The sequence below is a fragment of the Acomys russatus genome, chromosome 1, assembly GCF_903995435.1.
Source record: "Acomys russatus chromosome 1, mAcoRus1.1, whole genome shotgun sequence".
Lineage (NCBI taxonomy): Eukaryota > Metazoa > Chordata > Mammalia > Rodentia > Muridae > Acomys > Acomys russatus.
In genome coordinates this window covers 48,788,850-48,813,480 of record NC_067137.1, presented here as the reverse complement: position 1 = coordinate 48,813,480, position 24,631 = coordinate 48,788,850, and the positions used below count along the sequence as shown (strand labels likewise).

At 41.5% G+C, this 24,631-nt stretch overlaps 1 protein-coding gene across 2 annotated transcripts in view; it reads left to right on the top strand.

Annotated features, from left to right (window-relative positions):
* Ahr (aryl hydrocarbon receptor) overlaps window positions 1–24,428 on the top strand; it is a 33,954-nt gene extending 9,526 nt beyond the window's left edge. Inside the window, exons 3-11 of one of the 2 annotated variants that reach the window (XM_051144974.1) lie at window positions 8,237–8,340; window positions 10,517–10,606; window positions 12,410–12,533; window positions 13,993–14,123; window positions 15,469–15,671; window positions 16,342–16,451; window positions 17,468–17,609; window positions 18,748–20,041; window positions 24,098–24,428. In XM_051144974.1, coding sequence (XP_051000931.1) covers window positions 8,237–8,340; window positions 10,517–10,606; window positions 12,410–12,533; window positions 13,993–14,123; window positions 15,469–15,671; window positions 16,342–16,451; window positions 17,468–17,609; window positions 18,748–20,041; window positions 24,098–24,235 — 2,336 coding nt within the window. In that variant the 3' untranslated portion in view covers window positions 24,236–24,428. Of the gene's footprint in view, window positions 1–8,236; window positions 8,341–10,516; window positions 10,607–12,409; window positions 12,534–13,992; window positions 14,124–15,468; window positions 15,672–16,341; window positions 16,452–17,467; window positions 17,610–18,747; window positions 20,099–24,097 lie in introns of those variants that run through there. The other variant, XM_051144966.1, reaches the window with a different exon arrangement.
* Window positions 24,429–24,631: the final 203 nt, after the last annotated feature.

Sequence of the window (24,631 nt, the reverse complement as noted above, 5' to 3'; positions counted from 1 at the left end):
GCATGTATCTCTGCTCTTAGAGGATTTCATGTCAGGGTAGGGGGCCTCAGTCTGGACTCTGGGAGAGGTTTATTGACTTGAATCATTGCACCTTTCAATTTCTTGTGGCTTGATAATGAAAAGTGTGTGTGTGTGTGTGTGTGTGTGTGTGTGTGTGTGTGTGAAAAATAGAACATATAACATGTGAGATAATATATACATTGTTCCCTGTATACGAGTAGGGGCATGACACTGAAGCTACTTAGAATAACTGCTTTGCCATCTAAGCACTACATAATTGCTGTGTTTAAAACAGATGTATTTATGTATATTTACACACATGCATGATCAGACATGTGTCTGGTTACCCCTACAGTCAACCTTATTTGCAGTGCTTTGTGTACCAAGCATGCTAAAAGTATTTTCTTGGCCCTTCATTAATTAGTCAAAATTTTATTCAGGTTTATTGCCTATTTGTATTATTCCTCATTGATTTTATTGTGCATAATTTTAGATCCCTTTTCTGATGTTACACTTATGCACTTATGCACACTTCTGTATGCATAAGACATAGCTGGAAATTTTGTTCAAATATGCTTTCGAGAACATGCCTCTTCTATGCTGATTCAGTCACTTTCTGTAAAACCAGGTATTTGAGCAAATGTATTATAAACGTTGTAACAGTGTTTTAGTTTAGTCTCCACTGTGCCCAGAGCTGGTTTTGAAAAATTGTTTGCTTTGCTCTGGAAAGGGAAAAAAATCCAAATATACAAAATTTTAGGAAGATTTTGTGTGTGTGTGTGTGTGTGTGTGTGTGTGTGTGTGTGTGTGTGTGTGTGTGTGTGTTTTAATGGTATGGATACACTTTGAGCATACCTCCAGCTGTTCAATATAGGAACATAGAGTTGGATGGTGAGTGAGGGGGATAAATGACCACATGTCTCCCCTGCTCCATCAGTGGACCCTGCAGTATGTCAAAGTACCTAAAAGGAAAACTTTGAGCACAGTACCTTTATGAACAGAACAATGCTGTGCAGTGCAAACCACATGACGTGGAGCTCCCAGCCGTCCTGAGGGGCCTGTCCACAGTTGGTCTTACTGTCCCTCTATTGAGGAAACAGTATAGTGAAGCAAAGGGAAGCTCCAAATGAATAACAGGATGCAAACAGGGGGTGTGTAAATTCCTGCGGAAAGGACAATATAAACGAGTAATCATACAATCTTGCTAGAAAGGAAACTCAAGTTTTACTATAACAATAGATATTTTTCCAAGAAAATACATCTATTTATTGCAAGTTCAAATAATATGGCATGGATTGATCCTCTTAAACTTTGAAGCGATGACTGAACTGTTACTGCTGTCTGGAAAGCAGCACTTGAATGTTAGGTACAACAGTAGTATTTACCCTTTTGCAGGTAATTAAAACATTTATTTTTAGCTTTTAAGTGTTTAATACTGCTTAGTCATGTTGTAGGTAGCGTGAAGCTTGAAGCAGTCTGTTTGAAACTATTATCTATTATGTCTGATGCAGAAAGTATTCAAGAAGTTCAATGACTCTAACCAGTAGGAGTTTATTTTTGGACACTAGGATTTTGGTGGCTGTGTCCAGGTCTTGGAATTGGCTGGTGTTAACAGAAAGGCATTTTTCTTCTCTATCATGTCTCGTGCACAGTAGTCCACAGGGGTACTGGGATTCTTGATGACTAAACTCACATGGGGTAACCATTTTTTTATTTGTTTGTTTGTTTGTTTGTTAGTTTTTTTTTTTTGAGACATGGTTTATTTGTATAGCCCTGGCTGTCCTAGAATTCATCCTATATACCAGGCTGGACTTGAAATCAGAGATTTATCTACCTCTGCCTCTGCCTCCTGAGTGCTAGGATTAAAGGCATGTGCCATCACACCCAGCTAACAATTTATTCTTAAGAAGCATAATTTTGACATTTATATTTTGAATAAAGTTTTTTTTTACCACCTATTGAAAATTTCAGGATGTAAATAGTTGGTTCAAACTGTTGTGCATTTAGACATTGTCTTAGTTAGGGTTACTGTGTATGTGATGAAACACCACGACCAAGGAAACTTTAAAAGAAAGCATTAAAATGGGAGGTTGCTAACAGTTTCAGAGGGTGAGGCCATGATCATGGTGGAGGACATAGCAGAAGGCAGGCAGGCATGGCTCTGTAGTGGTAGCAGAGAGCTCACATCTGATCCACAAGTTGCAGTCAGACTGTGAGCAAGACTGGACCTGCTGTGAGCTTTTCAAACCTCCAGGCCCACCTTCACTGACACATCTCCCCCAACAAAGCCCCACCCCCTAGTCCTTCTCAGACAGTTCCACTAACTAGGGACCAAGCACTCAAATCTACGGGCCATGTCTATTCCGACCACACCATTCCACTCCATGGCCCCGGAGGCCTGTGGCCGTAGCGTGAGTGCAAAATGCATTCAGCCCAACTTCAAAAGTCCCTGTAGTTTTCCCACAATCTCAAAACTGTTTAAAAGTCCAAAGTCTCTTCTGAGATTCAAGCTATATTTTTAACTGTAACCTCCTGTGAAACCAAAACAGAAAGCAGACTCCAGACATGCACTGCATAATGACACAGACTGTATATCACCCTCACAAACAGGAGGGAAAGTAGCATAGTGAGGAACTCGTGTCTAAGGAACCTACAGTTGTTCACTGTGAGTTTCTTTTTCTTGCTTCACGTGTTCCTACATGAGGTGCATTTTATTGTCATGTGATAGAACATTCCATTGATTCCTGGGTTCTTAATGTCGCCTTTCTATCTGGTGGACGCCGCACAGAGCAGAGGTCCTGTGCCTTATGGGAGGTGAACAGGCAAGTGAGGCTCATGTCCCTAGTGAGCTGCTTAGTATCTTTGAGAGGCCCTTTAGCCTTCCTGAGCCACGCTGTCTTCACCTTCTCAGTGTGAACAGTGCCTGCTCTGAGATCTGAAGTGACCTAATAATGAAGTTAATAGCTCTGTGAGTGAATTCTGTAATTAAAATTGTTATCATGGAAATTGCACACATTTCCTATGGAATGTTGACATTTTGCTTTAATGGAGAACATCCTTGTTGTGATTAAATATGCCTAAGGGGCTTTATGTTTTCTCTTTTTAGAAATGACACAGTGTGTTTGTACACTCAGCCTGTGTGTCAGTTTTAATGGTGTGCTACCGTTTTTGTCTTGGCAAAATAGTTGGAGTTATCTTCTAATATTCATATTAGTAAATGTATGTACTAAACCTGTAAGAATTTAGAAAACATGGAACTCAGAAGATTTCTAAATCATTTCCTAAGTCCAGATACTGGTCTTCAGAGAGAAGTGCGTGGTTTGCAGTGTTGCCTGGGCATTATTAGTGCAAACTGTAGAGTGTGCTGTCTTAGAGCCACTGAATCAGAGGTTGACAGAGGCCAATCTTTGAATTAGCATACATTCCAAATAATGCTAATGTCTGCGGATATTTCATAGTAACTGGTACAATTTATTAGTTACATTCTGCATTTCAAAGTCATGTCTGTATTTGTTTTTTTTTAATCAATGAATGTCTTTACATTTTATTTATTCACGTTACATCTTGGTCATAGCCCCATCCCTCCTCACCTCTGGGTCCCACCGTTCTTCCATCTCTCCTTCCCCCTCCAATATTCTTCAGAAAAGGGGAGCCCCCCTTTCCATCCACCCCAGGTCATCAAGTCACATCAGGACTGAGCCTGTCCTCTTCTCCTGTGGCCTGGCAAAGCCAATAAGAAGTGATCAAAAAGCTGGCAAGACAGTCCATGTCTGAGACAACCCCCGCTTCCCTTACCAGTGGACCCACATGAAGTCTGAGCTGCCCATCAACTACATCTGTGTAGGGGACCTAGGTCTAGTCCATGTAAAGTCCTTGGTGGGTGCTTCAGTCTCAGCAAGACTCTCTGGGCCCTGTTGAGCTTCTTGTAAAGCTCCTGTCACCTCCAGGTCCTTTTCTCCTTTTCCTCACTTTCCAGTATGTATCTCCCAATGTTTGGCTATGAGTCTCAGCATTTGTTTCAAGGTTCTGTTGGGTGGGGCCCATTAGAGGAAGGACATCTCTGCTAGGCTTCTGTCTGTAAGCATAGCAAAGTATCGTTAATAGTGTCAAGCGTTGGTTCTCTCCCATGTTGTGGGTCTTGGGTTGGACCAGATGTTGGTTGGACATTCCCTCAATCTCTATCTGCTCTATCTCTGCACAGCTTGTGGGCAGGGTGAATATTGGGTTGAAGTTTTTGTGCGTGGGTTGATGTTCTCCTCCCTCTACTAAGAGACTTGTCTAGTTAGAGGACATGAGAGGGACTCTGGCAGAGATTCTTAGTAGCAGGAGCCATAGAAAGATGTCTGTATTTCACTCTTGTATGGAAAGGTCACGTGACTCAGTAAGGTTAATGACCCCCCATCAAAAGCCACAAAGGAGCAGACAAGCCTGTGCCTATTGGACTAATGCAGAGAGGGACTGCATAGAACCACTGCATCTAACTAAATATGTAACATGCAGTGTGATGCTGTGTCTTTGAAATTTGGAATAGAACTAACTTTTAAGGCATTTTGCATTTTTAATATTACTTGCTAAAAAACCTATTAACTTTCCTAAGCTACTACCACAAACACAAATGCAGTTCCTCCCTTGTCTCCAAGGAACACACTGTAGGGCTGCAGAAGTGGCTCATTGGCTAATAGTACTTACTGTTCTTCCAGAGGACCGAGGTTTGATTCCCAGTACCCACATGGTGGCTCATAAGTGTTCCAAGGGATTCAGTGCCCTCTTCTGGCCTCTGAGAACATTAGGCATGCATGTGGTATACAGACATACATGTAGCAAAACCACTCATATACACAGTAAAAATATTTTTAAAGAGGAACACATTTCATATAAAGAAGAAAACCTTACAATGTATTAAAATAAAATGTATCTTTTATCTCAAGCTATATAGAAAACTCCCTTTAGGTACACTTGACATATTATTTGGAAATTTATTCATTCATATAAGCTAATTTGGGATATATTTTTCTTAGATTGATAAAAACTATTTCTTAAGCAATTCTATTATATATATTTTAATATGTTTTGTTGAATTTTCTAAGTCATTTATTTCTTACGCTTAACATCAGTGTTGGAATGGAATTTAACATTCCCAGTCAAAACAACAAAGGAACCATAAATATTATAAAATACATTAATTGATAGCAATGACTAAGAATAAATAAAACACATAGTTTTTCCTCCCAAACTGTTACATGCCACATTTCAATTTTTAAGTAAACTTAGAAGAACAAAGTACAAAACGTAGCTTATCACAATCCTGTATTTTGCCCTCATGAATTTTCTTTCTTTAACAATTCAAAATAATGTACAGGAGAGGCAAACCCCGCTCTAGAAAATGTAGATTCAGTAAACATTGGTTCAGTTCAGACTGGAGCCATGGGTGCTGAGGGATGGCACTAGTGGCATGCATTTACACACTGAGTCAGAGCAGTTCTCTGTACTATGTAATTGCTTCAGGTACCTCCAAATGAAGACAGAAGTGAAACACTTTGGCACCTTACTGTCCTTATCTTGTGCTATATTCGTGTTGCTGTCACTTCAGAAGGAGGTAGATAGCCTACTGCTGGGGAGCTTTAACAGACGTCTGTTACAATTCAGCAGCTACTTCCAGGGAGCAGAACCAGTGACATGCTTTATTTCTACAAACTTACATATTCCAGGGGTATTAATTTTCAGGTATCATATATGTTGGGTTAAACACACGATTTGTGTAGCGCTTAACGTTTGAAATATTTTGGCTGCCATATAGTCATCATAGCAATTCTGTTGGATGCTCATTGACGTTCCCCATTTAAAGACAAGGAATTGGTTAGCACCCAGTGCAGTTTATCCCTTTTTTGTAGTGGTAGTAGTTCCAGGGTGTATAAACACAGGGAAGAGTTGGTCATCTCTGCCCTTGACTGTCCATGTGTGGGCTAAATGTTATTTTACCCTCACCAGAATTTATCCCGAGTAATAGCATTGCTTGCATGTAAAGGCAAGAAAACCAAAGGTGGAAAGTGGTAAGCTTCATGCGAGAGTTGTGGCACGGGTGGGTTGTCACCTGCACACTGGGAGCAGGCTGCCTGCATTTCCGTCCAGGCTTTACCTGTTAAAGTTTGGCAACTCTGAGAAAGCTTCTTCATCTCCTTTTGTCTTGGTTTCGTATTATATTAAACAAACAATACCAGTGTCATACAGTTGTTTTGGAAGTTAAACGGGGTGTAGACTGTAGCCCCAAGATCATACATCGTTACTGAGTAAATAGAGGAATCCAAATGTTAGGAAGCAGTTGCCATTTTCCAGGGATTTCCTAGCACGGAACATGAACATGAGAACAAGGTGTATTAATTCAGAGTCTCACATTTGAAGAAGGGCAGGTAATAGTTATAATATAAAACTTCAAGGGAAGATGCCATAAGAGGTTAAAGTGACTCGGTCTGGACTGAAAACTGTGGGCAAAATGTATGTTTTCCAAAACAGCACAGAGGAGTTTTGCAGGAAGACTCTGGGAAGTGAATGCATACACTGTTTCTGGAGTCACGTCTGTGCAGTATTTGCTTTAATCCTTTCCTGTGGACTAAATAACAGAAATACTGGTCTGGTCGGCTTGGAGTCGAACCCTCCAGTGGCCATTCCCAGAAATCCATTTACCATGCATACCAAATATCGTGCTGCCAGCATTTAAAACTCAGCTATTCCTCAGGAAGAACCTGCTCTTGCACACTTCCTGCAGTGCTTTGTAAACCGGTTCTGATTCTTGACTCTTTGGACATTTTCTTCTAGTTCTTTCTTTCTATAGCTTGTAGATCCTCCCAGAAGACTGGCTGAGTCTGATTGCGTTGCTCACTAACCTCAATCCAAGCCCAGTTAAGAAGCGGTATATGACTGAGAAAAATGCCTTTGGTTTCTTATTAACCATCCAGTGATAAAGTGTGTATCTAGATGCTAAGCTGTTGTTTTCTCTAGTTCATACTGACATGGATTCTGTTGATTAGAAAATTAATGTGAAGAGACTCCAGATGACAGTTGAGGGCTTTGTGTCTGACACTGGACCCGTCCAGGTGTAGACTGCTCATTTTGCAAGACTGGAGGTTTGCGTTTGGCTTTGTTCCCAACTTTTCAACAGTGGGTCTTACTTGGTAAAGCTCCCAAGTGTCCTTTCTGTGGAAGCACTTGGCAAAGCAGCAGGGTCCTGACTCAACTGGGCACAGTGAGCAGTCCGTACTTTACAGCAGGATTTCCCATTAAAGCGGCAGCAATAGCAGCTAGTGCCCAGAACAGAAAGGAAGAAAAGGCCATTCTCTGGGTCTGCATTTCAGCGAGAAGCATTTAAGTATTTCCTTTTAGTCTTGATTAACAGTAGGCCAGTTTACCTCACACTGTTTTCTGGCCTGAGGAAATCTGTTCTCTGGCCTTTTGAAATTTGTGTGCACAGAGGCCAAACCCTGGCCTTGTCTCTCACAGAGATATCTTTCAGCTTCTGCAAAGCTTTGCAGGCGAGAGATTGGCATTAGATCCCGATGTGACACATACACTGATGATTTACCAGAAAGTGCAAACATGAGAATGGTCCATGTGACTCGTTGCTCACTAAGAAAGCTTTCCCTGAACCTAGAGAACGTAAAAATATAATAAAATAATTCTTGAGGACTGCCGAGTCACTATTTAAATATCACAGGTTAAAAGGGGATCAGGGAAGATAAGAATGCAAAGCATTTAGGAGATTATTCTTTCTAACAAGGCAATCCTTAAACTCCTGTAAACACTCTAATTAGAGTGACTGTTTACTGACCTGTTGGTCTGCTGTGTCAGGAACTGCGTGGACATTCTCACTGCTGCTCTGTACAACAGCTTCGCAGGATGCTCCTTCTTTAAAAAAAAAAAAAAAAAAAGTGCCCTTTCACATATTAGTAAACAGGCTCAAGGAGCTGATAAGTTTGATAAATGGTATGGCTAAGATTTGTATCTAACTGGGTCAGATGCATGAGCCATGTGTTTTTAAGTGAGATTTGTAAGTGTATGATAAAATGCTGAAGTCAGTGGCACCATAGTCATTTCGCTCAGTTGTGTTGCCTCTTGCTGAACATGCTGCACACACAGTGTTTCAGATCACCTCTTTGATGGCTTCTCTTACAGTCTTATAATATTGCTTATTTAAATATGTACCTTTTGTGTCATTACTTCTTCCTTTTTCTTCCCCTTATAGTTGCATTAAAATCCTCCTCTGCTGACAGGAATGGAAGCCAGGATCAGTGCAGAGCACAATTCAGAGATGGGCTGGACTTGCACGAAGGAGAGTTCTTATTACAGGTAACTCTGGGAATGTAGTTTCTTTAAGCGGGACAAAGCACATCAGATGTGGGAGACGCTTTTTTCATAATTGTCTAAGTCATTGAAGACTCATTGTGCCACATTCCTGTGAACTGCTGCAGTAGTGGTCGCTACTACCTGGCCGACGGGATTATGAGGAGTGGATTAATCCAGTCTAGCCACCCTCAGTTATGGATTTATCAGGTGTAGGCATCTTCCCTGTTGGTTCTCTTGATGGATCTGTGTGCACTTTCAAGAATGCCGCTCACATAGTTAAAGCATATGCTCAGTGTACAAAAACCTTTCTTAACTTAAATTTTATTTTTAATATAGAATTTTATAACTTGTATTTCACTATAGCAACAATGTGTGACTTACATGTAGATTTTCCCCAACAACTACAGGCCCTTAATTTGTGGCTTTAGAACATGGGGTTCTCTAACAGGTTTGCCAGTGGATAAGTTCTTAAATTTTTAACTGTATCTTCTTAGAGTGGATACTCTGCTTGGTCCTCACAGCATTAGCAGATACTTAGTGATTCTCTTGAAATACAGTGGAAGAAGTAAGCATGCCCTGACAGTGCTAGCGCAGTTCCCTGGCTGCTTCCAGTTGCAGCTGTGAGCTGAGTGCATAGCTTGGTGTCAGTTTTGCTAACTCTACTGCTGGAATGGAGCTGTATCAGTTCCTTTCTATTGCTGTAATAAGTCACCATGACTAAGAGTGACTTGCAGAAGGAAGCGTTCACTTGGGCTTACAGTACCAGGGGGTCAGAGTCCAACATGGTGGGGAGGAATGACAGTAACCAGCAGGCAAGGCAGCAGGAGCAGCGACCTGAGAGTGCACATTTTCAGATGTGAACACAAAGTGCATACACATGCACGCTCCCCCACATCTATCTCTGTCTCTCCTTGTCTCTCTCATATGCACACACACACAGAGAACACAAACTGGAAGTGGGATGAGACTATATAATCTCAGAGGAGCTCGGCCCTGGTGACTGACTTCCTCCACCAAGGCCCCACCCCAAACAGCTCCACCAAACTGGGACCAAGTGTTCAAATGCACAAGATTAAGGGGACATTTTCCACTCAGCTGCCACATTCCACTCCAATTCTGCACATGGAGCTACAGGACTTGGTGTTTGCCCTGCTGTTTCCAGTCTTGCTTGGGTCCAATATTACCTCACTGTAGCCCTTTCCTCCCTTTTAAACGATAATGTATATTTTGTGCCATTATATGTTGGAAGTATGTAATTTGCCTTTTGGTTTTATAGGGGATTACAGTTAAGAGATTGCCTTGAGTCTCAAGGGAGACTTTGGACTGAATTCAAGTAGGGAATAGTGAGTGGGAATTTATTGAATTAAAGTCTCTAACAATGGACAGTTCAAGTGAGCACATGTGATTTTGTTATCCAAGAAGAAAATAAACCTTTATTTCACACTGACCTTGAATAAACATGAACAAACTACAAAAAGAAGGACTCACAAACTAAAAGAAAGAACCCGAAGTAATCACAATAGTAGTACAGGCATGAGGGAGAAAAGGGGTTCAGTGCAGCTAGAACTAATAGAAATAAGGGGTTATATAAGATAATATTCTTAATTAGATTAAATGTTAATAACTTTATGTGTTTTATATCTAAGAATATATTTAAGTTATTTGTTACATTTTATATGCATATGCTTTCCAATAAAATTTTAATATCTTTATACTTCTTTGAAAGCATCTACATTTCAAATTCAATCAGTGCCTGAGGTATTTTGACTAGAAGCAGTTCTGTCTTCCGACTAGGTTTCTCCACTTAAAGGTCCAAGAACATTTCTTCCTATTGTCCTCCCTAAGGAAGAAAGGCATGCAACTATAGTGAATGTTTTCTGAGCAGTTTATTTTATATCAGAAATTAAATACATTGTATTTATAAGAAGAAATCCAGAGTGTAAGGAAAACAGAAAACCTGATATCCTACTCATGTGCCCGACTTTAAACTAAGCTGTAAGTTTTTCTCAGTGAAGTCGGAGGCATGAGTAGATCACCCCAGCCCACATGCAGTGTGCCTGTGTCTGGGGAGTATAATGGGTTTAGTCATTTGAAGAGCAGGTGTTGAGAGATAAAGAGAAACAGTGTTTCTGACTGGCAGGTTTCCACTCCCTCACTAACTATACCTTCCTGTCTGCAGGCACTGAACGGCTTTGTACTGGTTGTCACAGCAGATGCCTTGGTCTTTTATGCCTCCTCTACTATCCAAGATTATCTGGGCTTTCAGCAAGTAAGTACATTTCTCTTCCATCATTTAAAATGATTATCTTTAGGAAATTAACTTTCTACTGCTTTATATACTTTATAATGTAAGATCAAAGCTAGGCATTTGTAAATGGAAAATCTTGATTAAAATGTGTGCTATAAGAATTGAAAATATATAAAAAAAAAAATTAAAAAAAAAAAGAATTGAAAATATATTTCAGGCTGTTGACTTTTTTCCAAACTTGATAATATATAGCACTGATGTTTTGCTTCATGGTTGTTTTTTGTTGGGATTTATCAATAACTCATATGTATAAGAAGCTTTCAGTGGCCTGTAGACGTAGCTCTGTGCTACCTGTGATGTGGGTTCAATCTTTAGCCCGGGCAAAGGGGGCCAGAGAGAGAAGCTTTCAGGCTGGTCCGGTGTCAAAGCAGACAGAAAGAACATTTGCTATTAGATAGCATGGGTTACAGAGGACATAGAACAGTTATGAAACTAATGAGATGCTATCAGAAGGCACATGTAAAACACTGGTTTGTACTTTTAGTTCTTGTGTATTTGGATTATGAGTATTGCTTTGAAAGAAATGTACTGACACTGAGCAAAAGCATGTAGAGTGCCCAGACGGTTGACGAGGGAGCACAGGGGAGGGAGAAGTGCTGTTAGCAGTTGACAAGAAGCCCCTGAAGGCGGCGAGTGGGTGCTGTGTGTAAGTGGTCCTGAAGGGATGGTGAGTGTGGTGCTGTGTGTAAGCGGTCCTGAAGGGATGGTGAGTGTGGGGGTCAGCAATAGGAAAGCAACTAAGACAGGGCGTTAACAGAGTTATGAAACCATTGCTATAATTGTGGGACAGGAGCATCTAATACTATCTGAGAGAACACCTGAATGCTTGCTGTTCTCTTACATTGTGGCGTCCTGTCGTAAGCATCACCTGAAATACTTGGTAAGATCTCTGGACTCCATTCCCAGATATCCCATTTCTGTGGCCCCTGGGTTTGCATTTCTCTATGAAGACTGCTGCTCTACACACCACAAGACTGTAACACATATGTAGGCTGTAGTTTTTTATTATATATACAATAAATATTCACTGGTAGTTTGCATTAGAGAGAAAGTGGATCCTTTAGCTATAATCCAGATCACCCTGGCAACTATGTTATCACTGCACAGAGGTGACTTAATTGTATATTAAATTCCCAGAGAGACTTACTTAAGAGGAAGATAATTAAAGCAATGGAATTTGGCCAGTCTCACAAAGCATAAATCTTAGTTTTCTTTGTTTAGAACAATGTACTGTCTCTAGAGGGATTCATGGGTGAGATAAGGTCTAGAATGGTGGGTCTCAACCTTTGTAATGCTGTGACCTTTTGATATACTTCTTCATGTGGTGCTGACCCATAGCCATACAAATGTTTGTTGCTACTTCTTTGCAGTAATTTTGCTACTCTTAGTAATTGTAATGTAGATATCTGATATGCAGGATAGCTGATAAGTGACCCCCAATGGGGTTGCGACCCACAGGTTGAGAACCACTGGTCTAGACTGTCATCAGCTGGTGTGAAACGAACAAAGAATATGGAGGTACATCTGAGGAGCAGGAAGGTGCCTGGTGAGCCAGCATATCCATGCCAGGAAGTAATGGCAGATCATTTGTTCAATCCATTACAGGTCTACGACTTTCTGTACTGTGAGTGATGAGGGGGCTTTGCATTCAGTTCACCGTCACTCACAGGCTCTCACTGATCTAGACACATTTTGAAGCTGCTTTACTAACTCTTACCATTTTTTAAATCACTGCTTTTATTTCCTCATGCTCCTTTTCTTTAGTCTGACGTCATACATCAGAGTGTCTATGAGCTCATCCATACAGAGGACCGAGCTGAGTTCCAGCGCCAGCTGCACTGGGCTCTGAACCCCTCACAATGCTCAGACTCTGCACAAGGAGTGGATGGTAAGAACGTTTGCCAAAAGATGGTGCTCATGCTTTCTGAGTGTTCTGTGAAAGGAGGCTGAGAAGCTGAAGGGCACTGAGCTCCATGCTGAAGACAGGAAGCAAGTCAGGATGTAGCTATGGGAGACCATAAGAGGATGCTGAGCCGAGGAAAATGTAGCAGATGCAAGCCATAAAGAGTGTGATTCATCAGAAGGTTGCATTGTCAGGAATGTGAATATGTGTCTGTGCCCACCTATGGGTACATGTGTGGAGGCCAAAGGTCTCCTCAGATGTCAGTCTTTTCATACCTTCCATCTTATTTTTTGGAACAAGATTTTTCACTGGCCTATAGATCACCAAGAACTCTAGGCTGATGGGAGCCACAGGAATCCCATCTGCACCTCCCCAGCACTGGGATTACAAGCATGCATCTTCATGCTTGGCCTTTCTAGGGATGAAACTCAATGTCATGCTTGCATGGTAAGCATTTTACCAATTGAGTTATGACCAAAGCCCCAAAACTAACACTGATACCATTGTAGATGGTAGAAATATACCATCCCAAGGCTCAGAACTGCTACCTTTATTTCACTCCTTTCTGTACAGAAAGCCCATTGAAAATCCAAAGGTAGAGTAGGCAAGTGGGGACTGGCAAGTGACACACCCTGCCCCAGTGTCATGACAGGAGCGCCCTATTGTTTCTGTGCCTAAAACCACCTGACCTTTTCTACGTGGTAGAAAGATGGGAGAAATATACAGCATTGCAACTGGAGAGTTAAATCATTCTTATTAAAAATGATTCACTCAAAGACTACTGTTTCTACAGCTGCTCTTTTGAGAAAGGTCTCACTGTGTAGGCCAGGCTGACCTGAGACTCTAGCTGGCCTTCTGCCTCCAACTCTCAAGGGATGGGATTACAGGTATGCTCTGCCATGGCTGGGTTGAAAGGCTGTTGTTAATGGGTAATGGTGGTAAAGACTATTGTTGGACATTTCCTCCTGACTATAAAAACCCCTGTTGAAATCTCCCAGGTGCCTTCTGGAGTGTGCCCAGAGCCATAGTCTGTGGATTGTCTGAAAAAGAGGAACATGCTCTCGTTCCTCCCCCTTCCTATCCTGTGGATGACACACAGTTACCTCACTTTAATTAAAACCTTTTCACAGGAAGAAAATGTACCCATAAAAATGTATACCAGCATGTAAACATTGTTTTAAGATTTCTGTAAGGCTGGTAAGAAACAAAACCACTGTTTGCCACTGTTTGAAATATAGACATAGTTGACAGCAATAGCCCATAAATGCACACAGACCAAAAAAAAAAAAAGCCAAGTTCTACAGTATAGAAGTGGTAATAAGTTTTGGGCTTTTGAATTATTTTTGAGATGGTATTTTTAATTCAGAACACAGTCACAGTTTTAACTATTTAAACCCTTAACTTTGCAGCAACTGTAAAGTAGACTGCTGTTTTCTTTCCACAGAAGCCCATGGCCTCCCACATCCAGCAGTCTATTATAACTCGGACCAGCTCCCTCCAGAGAACACTTCCTTCATGGAGCGGTGCTTCAGATGCCGGCTGAGATGTCTGCTGGATAATTCATCTGGTTTTCTGGTAAGGCAAAACCTTAAAATGCTGCTTTTTTGATGGCTTAATATGATAAAAGAAAGCAACCCTTAAAAATTAACATTTCAGGGCCAGGAAATAAATGTTTTCCTTCCAAGAATAGAGGCCTAACCCCCATTTTTTGACCCCAAGAACCCATGTAAAAGCCTGGTATGGTGGTGCGCACCGATACTTTAGTAATGGAGCAACAAGAGGAGGAAACTGGAGAATCCTGGAAGCTTATACACAAACACATATGTCCTCATACACACATACACAGTGTTTTGGGTTTCAGGGTCTCTGCAGCTCAGAAAACCCTATCATTTAAGATGAAGTTGTATAAATTGAGTGACATAACATAGATCCCTGTATATTGAATGTCTTGAAAGAATTTTTAAGTCTAAGAATTAGCTAGCCATTCCTCAGTAGGATGCCTAGCATTGTGGGGTTGTGTGCTTTCCACATGGAAAAATGTATGTATGTCTGGGATAAGTGCCAAATAAAATGCTTATATTTGTGATCCCAGAGTTAGTTGCCATCTGGTAGGAGTGCTGCTGCAACAGGTAACCCTATGGATCTTCCTTCCAGCCACAGGCAGAGAAGAGTTAGGTCGTAAAGTAAGCCTCACAGATCAGTGCATTTTGTTAGTGCATTGTTTTTGAGAATTGTTTTGCCAACCTGGAGTTAGGGTTGTATTCTGAAACGCCTCTCCCACTACCACTCTCTAAGACTGGTTAGTGGGGTTTCTGTGTGCAAGGGCCTTCTGTCTTGTGCTCTATCAGATGTGTGTCACATAGCCCTTAGCCTTGTAGATAATGGAACTTATCTATTAAGCTTAAATTCTCTTTGGCCTCTGTCAGTTAAAATCATTCTTATCTTTGATCTCTGCATTCTTTATACAGTTTTATAAGTTTCATTTTACTGATAAAATAAATTTTTTTTCTCTCAGTAGGAAAGATTATGGTGAGATGGGGTATGTAGATCTTACATGTTTGAAAATTAATGTGTGGTGTGACTTTATCCTCGCTCTTTCCTTTAATCTATGTATTGAGAGTTTGGTGCACAAAGAACTGTGGAAGGTGGAAATGGTCAGGTTATTTTAGGCACAGAAATGATAGGGTGCTCCTGTCATGGCACTGGGGCAGGGTGGGTCACTTGCTAGTCCCCACTTTCCCACTCTGCTTTTAGAATTTTAATGGACTTTCAGTAGAGAGAAGAGGGGGGGGGGGGAAAGGTAGCAATTCTGAGCCTTGGGAGCTGTCCTTGTATCAAAAGCCCCAGGAGCAAGAGGGAAACTTTGAAAATGAAACTGTTAAACACTGCTTAACTTTTGTGATTTTTTTTTTTTTTTAAGGCAATGAATTTCCAAGGGAGGCTAAAGTATCTTCATGGACAGAACAAGAAAGGGAAGGATGGAACCCTGCTCCCTCCACAGCTCGCTTTGTTTGCAATAGCTACTCCTCTTCAGCCACCGTCCATACTGGAAATTCGAACCAAAAACTTCATCTTCAGGACCAAGCACAAACTAGACTTCACACCTACTGGTTGTGATGCCAAGTAAGGGAACTCTCTATTCCACTGAATACATATTTTATTTTAGCAGTTCTGTAATTGAGTGAGATGTATAGTATAAGTGCTGATATTATTTACTACAATGATAACCTTTATTCATTTTCTTTCAGTATTTCCTGCTAAAATAGAGTAATTTCATCAAGTTGATAATAGTTTTGCTGTTTTGTATTGTTTACTGTACTTTAAGTGTCATTCTGAGGAGATTGATTAAATTTACATTTTATAAAAAATACTGCTTAATTTTTGCTTTAGAGATTAACTATCTGAAATTAATTAGTTAACTAATTTATATCAAAGCATTTTAATTTTTTTCTTCTTTCATAGGGTTGAATGCAGTAAAGCGATGTAACAGACCTGTCCCCAAAGGACAGTCTGAGCAGTCCACGTCCTTAGCTTTTGAATTTGTTTTACTTTTATAGTTAACTGTGAGATTCATGTTTGATCATCTTGATTTTAATGGCCTTATTCAAAGGAAGAAGACAGACTAGAACTGAAAACCCATAGCCATAAGCAAGAAAAGAAAAATTAAAGGTTGTTTCCTATGTGCTGATGTGAACTTTGAGGACGCCAGCTATCACATGCTGTAGAGACAGCGTACCGCTGTGGGTACATCCTGATTGTTATCTTACGGCGTGGTTCTTTTTGTTTAAAACAGGGGGCAGCTGATTCTGGGCTACACAGAGGTGGAGCTGTGCACAAAGGGATCGGGATATCAGTTTATCCATGCTGCTGATATGCTCCACTGCGCAGAGTCCCACATCCGCAGTGAGTTGGAGGCCATGTGAATGGCCTGACACATGGCACATGTACCAGTGCAAGCTACTTGTTTTAAAACATGATTGATTCTCGTGTGCGTGCACATGGTGATCAGAGGGCAACTTGTAGGAGTCAGTTCTCTTTCACTTCCTGGATCCCTAGGATCAACCTCACACGGTCAGGCTTGGTGGCAAGCACCTCTACGCACTGAGGCGTCTCCCCAGCCCTGTGATATATCTCAGATCGCTTTGTGTGCTAATTTCCTCACAGAACTGCTTGGATTAATCCTGCTGGTGTCATGCTGTTTTGGTTAACAAGTTTACTTTTTATTTCCTAGCACCTCTACAGCTGCCATGCAGTGGTGGTTATGGTATAATTATTATGAAAGTAACTATTTTGGCCAATGAAGTTTTGCTCAGGGAATCTTTAATGTATCATTGTCTCATACATATATGTTAATATAAAGTCAGGAAATAGTAAAAATATTCTTCACTCAGCATCAAAAGTTTTCATCTTAACTTTTCTGCCAAGCTAATCTTTTTAGGCATTACCAGCGCTGTCTGTCCTGCTCCCAACAGTTCTCTTAACATGTTACATATTAAGCTAAAATGGGACAGCATCGACGCTAAATGACTGTTTCTATGCCTTTCACTGTATTTACTGTGTTTAAAAGGTTTCAAGATATTATAACTGGTGTTAATGGAATTCATCTGGAGATGTGTCAAATGGCTTTAAAAACACACCATTTGTTGTGTGTTGTGTGTGTGTGTTTGTCTGTGTAGGAGCATGAGTACAGGGGAACTCAGATGCCATTGTATCCCCTGGGTCTGGGTTACAGGAGGTTGTGAGCTACCAGTGTAGCTGCTGGGAACCAAACTCCAGTCTTCTGCAAGAGCAGCAAGCTCCCTTAACCACAGGGCCATGCCTTCAGCTCTACAGAGGTGTCTGCCTGTCTCCTTACTGGTACTTTCTTTACTATATTGATACAGGGCTTGGTAACTTTGTTGCAAATGTTTATTTTTCAGTGATTAAGACTGGAGAAAGTGGCATGACAGTTTTCAGGCTTCTTGCAAAGCACAGTCGATGGAGGTGGGTCCAGTCCAACGCACGCTTGATTTACAGAAATGGAAGACCAGATTACATCATCGCGACTCAGAGACCACTAACGTAAGCATAAGGAAAGGGCACATCCTGCTTTTGTGTTTTCATAAGTCTTCCTCCATGAAAATTTAAAGACAACCTTAAGGCAATGGAACCTATAGCTAAAAATTGGAAAGGTAAGGGCAAAGATAAGAAATGATGGAAAAACCAGAAGTGACAAGCTTCCTTGAGCAGCTAAGTAGGTAAAGCTAAAACACTCTGGCTCATCCTCCATTTGAGGGGAGATGAAAGCCAGTGATACCTTAAAAAGAAAAGAAAACTATAAAGTTTGTTTGCATTATGTACACAGTGATTTGGAACTTCCTTGAACAGTCCAGAAAGTAATCTTTCATGAAATATTAATTGCTTTTCTGGAGGTAGATAGAGGCAAGAATCCTGACTGGTTTGTTCCTTTTGAATATCAAATTAAAGCCATCTTACGTCACTGCACTGCATATGTCAGTGTTTTCTGTCTGTTGTCCTGTTTCTAGAGTTGCTGGTCCACTTCCTTTGTCGGTGTCATGACCGCCTTAGCTGGACTGTCTTTATTAGCAGCATTGATTTGTGAACACAAGTCTTTAGTTTGTTTTTGCATACAATTTGTTCTCATTCATGACTGCCTTGACTTTTCTTTACAGTGTTATGTTTCCAAATATACTTTAGAACTCCTGTTTTCAACAGTAAATTCTCAACGATAGCAACATGTTGGGATTTTGAAGTCCTAGCTCTGATTCTTTAGCATGTGACCATAGCAAATGTTTCTGTTACCCATAAGTACATGGGTATGCTTCATAAATCCATTGATGGGTACAGCCAACAGACCTCTGACTTCATTAGTCTCTGTCAGGCTCAAACATTTCATTTATCGATTCTGCTATTATCCATTTGTTTTGTATTCCATCGATGACTCCTTGTTATTATTTTATTAAGATATGCTTCAATTTTTCTTCAATATTTATATATTTTTTCCTATATAGTTTTAGTTACATTTGCATAATGCTAACCATGAGAATTATTTAGTTCAAAATAAAAGTGTATGTTGCTTGCTGTCAAGCTCAGCTCTGGTACATTTTACTTTATTCTTTTCTCTTTTTAAAAACTATCTTACTGAAAACATGCATAATAAAACTCTAATATATGCAGACCTTCTTGCCCACCCTGTTAGGGATGAAGAAGGAAGAGAGCATTTACAGAAGCGAAGTATGACGCTGCCGTTCATGTTTGCTACGGGAGAGGCCGTACTGTACGAGATCTCCAACCCTTTCCCTCCCATAATGGACCCCTTACCAATACGCACCAAAAGCAGCACGAGTGGAAAAGAGTGGGCTTCCCAGTCAAACCTAAGTAAGGATTCTCCCCACCCCGCTTCTCTTATGAATGCCATAAACCAACAGGATGAGTCCATCTATCTCTGTCCTGCCTCAACTACGGTGCCTTTAGACAGCCATTTCCTCATGGACCCTGTGAGTGAGTGCAGTATTTGGCAAGACGACTTTGTACCGATAGGAAGTGAAGCGGTGCTGAAACATGAGCAAACTGCGCATGCTCAGGGCATGAACCCTGCAGTCTCCGGAGGCCCCTCGGAGCTCTTGCCCGATAGTAAAAATAATGACTTGTACAGCATCATGAGAAACCTCGGGATTGATTTTGAAGATATCAGACGAATGCAGACCGAGGAATTCTTCAGAACCGACTTCTCTGGTGAGGTTGATTTCAGAGACATCGACATAACGGACGAAATCCTGACATATGTGCAGGATTCTCTGAACAAATCGACCTTGCAGAATTCAAGTAACCACCAACAGCCTGTGACTCAGCAGCTAAGCTGCATGCTGCAGGAACGCCTGCAGCTAGAGCAACAGCAGCAGCTGCAGCAGCACCCAACCCAGGCAATGGAGGCCCAGCAACAGCTGTGCCACGTAGGACCCCAGCATCAGCTGTGTCAGGTGGAGTCTCCCCAACAAGGTCTGGGTCAGAAAATGAAGCACATGCATGTCAATGGCATGTTTGCAAGCTGGAACCCTACCCCTCCCGTGTCTTTCAGCTGCCCTCAGCAGGAACTAAAGCACTATAATGTCTTTTCAAGCATACAGGGCGCTGCTCAGGAATTCCCCTACAAACCTGAGGTGGACAGTATGCCTTACACACAGAACTTTGCTCCCTGTGATCAGCCCGTGCTACCACAACATTCCAAGTGTGCCCAGTTGGACTTTCCTGGAAGGGATTTTGAACAGTCCCTGCACCCTGATACTTCTAATTTAGATGATTTTGTCAGTTATTTACAAGTTCCTGAGAACCAAAGACATGGGATAAATTCACAGTCGGCTGTGGACACTCCTCAGGGATACTATGCTGGGGCCATGTCCATGTATCAGTACCAGCCAGGGCCTCAGCACATGCGTGTGGACCAGGTGCAGTACAGCCCCGCAATCCCAGGCTCCCAGGCATTTCTGAGCAAGGTAAGAGCTTTCAAGAGCTAAATAAACCGTGTGGGCCTAAGCATCTCTGTGTTATCTATTATGTTTAAACATATTGTCAGAACCCTTTTAAACAGCAAGCAACTTCAAAACTGTTTTTACTATATTTATGGTCAACTTCATTATATTTTTACTTACATCAGTACAAATAATAAGTATCTTCCTTAAAAATAAATTGATATTGACATAATTTAATAGCTGTTCTTTGTCACCACTCGGGAGTATATCATGCTTGTACTAATACATTTTTATTAGAAAATATTAGTTTATTAGAGATATACATACTGGTTTAATTCCTAAGACTATCTTGAGTAACACTAAGTTCATTGCCCTTCTTTCCGTTTTAGTATAATAGACATTTGCAAGTGGGGCTTGAGTCTCAGTCCTGGTGATGGCCTCTAGATTGTCAATACCTCTGCTGTATCTGACTGAGTGGGATTTTTTTTCCTAGTTTGGTGGAGAATAATGACAATGTTTTTTCTCAATCCTTTTCCTGATAGCCCAATTTAATGTTTCTTATAAAGAGAGTTGATTAATCATACATTTATCCATGAAAGAATGGAATAGTATCATTTTCCTCCAAGTGGTTCAGCTGGAGGAGGACACTGTAGACCACAAAGAGCAAAACCACTTATCAGTTCCACGAATGGAAACCTCCAAGGCTGACTTCTCAGACCCTGGAAGCAGGGCCACAGAATTGGGCTGGCTGGCGGGTGCTAGCAGACAGGCAACAGGAACACTTGAGGTTCTTCTGTAACACAGCAGAATGGCAGTGGTTAACAATCATTCATTGTATGATTCGACACCACTAGAAGAAGGGAGTCCAAATGTTCTCAGTGCAAATGATAAGTGAGTGTTCACAGTAGAAGACAAGGATCTGCTTTGCTTACTCGTCACGGAGATGAAGGAGAATGCCATTGTAACCTGTACATAGGAGTGATCAAGTGGTGATTTTAAAAACTGACATTTGGGGCCTGGAAAGATGGCTCAGCAATCAACACTTGCATGCACTTCTAAAGGGCCTGTATTGGAGTCCCAGCACCCACACGGGCAGCTCACAAGTGTCCGTAATTCCAGTTTCAGGGATCCACTGCCCTCTTCTGCCTCCTTGAGCACTGCACAGTTGTGTTGCATATATGTAAATGCGGGGGGAAAAGCCATACACATAAAGGTTTATTCTTTTAAATAATTCATTTTTAATTAAAATATAATTATATTCTTTTCCCTCTTCCCTTTCCTTTCTTCAGCCTAGCCCATCTATCCCTCTCTACTTACTCTCTTTCAAATTCATGGCCTCTTTTATTTGTGTGTGTGTCTGTCTATCTGTATTCCTAAATATATAAATACAACCTGCACAATTTCTATATTGCTTATAGGTATAAGACGACCCTGACCAGAAACTCAAAAGGGTGCTTCTTATGCCTGGTATTGGGGCAATGGGGGGAGTTCAAAGATAACCTGGAATACAGTGCAACACAGTAAAATTATCAAAAGGTCAAGAGCATAAATAGCTCAGTGGTGGAGCATTGGGTTACCATGTACAAGGCCCTTTGCTGGACCTCCAGCACGGCAAAATAAATGAGTTTATTTGAAGTAACTAAAGGAATAATTTTATGATTTTTATTTTATTTCATCAACTATTATATGCTATAATGTGAAAGTTCTATAGACTATCAATTCTTATATTCATGCTTTCATTTTTACCAGTTTAAACAAGACTAGTTTTGGTGTGAAAATGCAAGTGACTTAATTAGGGTTACTATTGCTGTGATGAAACACCATGACCAAAAGCAGTTAGAGAAGTAAATTTCCACATAATTGTTCACCATCAAAAGCAGTAGGGGCAGGAACTCATGCAGGGCAGGAACCTGGAGACAGGACCTCAAACAGGGCAGGAACCTGGAGGCAGGTCCTGAAGCAGGGCAGGACCTGGAGGCAGGAACTCAAGCAGGACAGGAACCTGGAGGCAGGAACTCAAGCAGGACAGGAACCTGGAGGCAGGAACTCAAGCAGAGCAGGAACCTGGAGGCAGGTCCTCAAGCAGGGCAGGACCTGGGGGCAGGAACTCAAGCAGGACAGGAACCTGGAGGCAGGAACTCAAGCAGGGCAAGGCCTGGAGGCAGGAACTCAAGCAGGACAGGAACCTGGAGGCAGGAACTCAAGCAGGACAGGAACCTGGAGGTGAGAACCTAAGCAGGGCAGGGACCTGGAGGTGAGAACCTAAGCAGGCCTGGAACCTGCATGCAGAAGCTCATTCAGATGTCATGAACGCATGCTGCTTACTAGTTTGCTTTCTTGTAGAACGTCACAATGGACTGGGCCCATGTCAATCATTAATTAAGAAAATGCCCTACAGGCTTTACAGCCAGATCTTTTGTTTTGGGTTTTAGTTGGTTTGTTGGTTTGGTTTGGTTTCTGAGAAAGGGTTTCTCTGCATAGCCTTGGCTGTCCTGGACTCTCTTTGTAGACCAGGCTGGCCTCAGAACCCCTGCCTCTGCCTCCCCGAGTGCTGGGACTACAGGCATGTGCCATTGCACCTGGCTTACACCAGATCTTAGAGGCATTTCTCAGTTGATGTTCTCTCCCCTCTAATGACTTTAGCTGAGTCAAGTTGGCATAAAACCAGTCTGACCAACTGACCTCTTGTCAACTTGATACATAAAATACCATTTTTCAACTGGAACCTTTCCTTTCTCATTTATCCCCAAGATGGCACATTGATATTAATATCACAATATAAAACATAAATGAATTTAAAAGTCCCATGGTCTTTACAAATATGAACACATTAAAAGTTCAGTCTCTTTAAGAACATTCAATCTTTTTTAAAAGTTCAAAGTCTAAGCTGTGGGCTACTGTAAAAATTAAACTAAACAACTTTTCACTTCAAGAGGAAAGAACCATGGCACAGTTACAATCAAATCAAAGCAAAACCAAAGTCCTACTGTGTAAATAACTCAGCATTCAGTGTCTGGGACCAACTCATGATCTTCTGGGCTCCCCCAAAAGGCTTGGGGTCACATCTCCAGAGCCGTCCTCTGCACCACACACAGCTTGTCTTCTAAGCATGGGCAGGTTCCAATCCACAGCTGCTATTCTTGGTCGTGCAATGGTCCTGGCATCTCCAGATGCTGAGGGATTCTGCCCCTGGGCTGCACTTTCACCAGCAGTCTCTCCTGGGCTCTCTTCACGGTGCCAGGCCTCAGCTGCTCTCCATTGCCCTTCATGTTTTCAAAACCAGCACCACTTGGGTGACTCTTTCACTACCAAGTTCGGCTTCCAGTTCAAGGTGCAACCTTGGCCACATCTGGAATACAGCTGGTGTGTGCTGACTCTGGGGAAACACTCCCCAGAAGACTTTACTTCAGGGGTGCTGGTCTCTTCTTACTCACAGCTGATTGCTTAGCCCCACCTGGCCTACAGTTCGATCTTTTGGAGACATTTGCTCAACTGAGGCTTCTTCCTCTCTGATGACTCCAGATTGTGTCAAGTTGACATAAAACTAGCACAGCAAGCATTTTTTTAAATTTGGTAACTTGCAGAAGAAATTATTGAACACATATTGCAAATAAGTTGGTTTAAGATCATACCTGTAATGTAACATTGTAACAATATCAAGAAATGTTTTGAAGCCCAAAACTGGGCAAAAAAAAAAGCTTGATGTCTAAAATGCAGTGTAGAAGTTCTGGATATAATCAGTTCACTAATTCCAGGATTTGGATTAGGCAGGATTAGGCAGGACATAGTAACCCTATGATGCCTACCCTGTGTCGCACAATTCCCATCAGACTCCAAGGCAGATGAAGTGAGGTAGCTGTAGCATTCTCTGTACCATCTTTAAATTATCTTGTAGGATTAGTGGGGAAACCTAAATGGAACCAGCATGTGAGTGTTTCTCTGTGTGACTTGAGTGATAGAAGATTTAATCCTGAGCAGCAGTAAAGGACTGTGAAACAACGTGGAGGTTGAAGGGTCTAAACTTTGTTTTTAAGGGGTTATTTAGATGTTAACAAGTTGCTCTGCTGTTTTTGTTTTCAGTTTCAGAATCAGGGTGCTTTGAATCAAACCTATTCGTCTGAACTAAGCAGCGTTGGCCACACACAGACTGGTGCTCATCATCATCATCTGACAGAAGCCAGACCGCTTCCTGACATCACACCCAGGGAATTCCTATAGCTTCAATCCCAGGATCAAATTCATTCCGGAACAGGACCCTGGAGCTGTCAGTGTTGGGCATCAGCACTCTTTTTTCCAAAACAGATTTTAATCTTTGTGTGTAGAGAAGGAGTTTTTAAAATATATTATCAGTTACCTGTAAGACGGGAAGCTCCGTGGGAGCATAGGAGGAGGCCACACACGTTCACGTAGCTCCAGAACTTGGAGTGCACAGTGCTCACTGTGGGGAACTTCAGGGTTCTGCAAAGTTGAATTGCTGTGCACAGTAACTTTAGCCAGAAAAGCAGTGAAGTACTTTGAGCTTTGAACTTCTGGATTCTTGTTAGTGTACCAAATATGAGTTACAAGACTAATTGACTTCCTATATTTTTAACTTCTGTTTTTGTCTCAGATGTT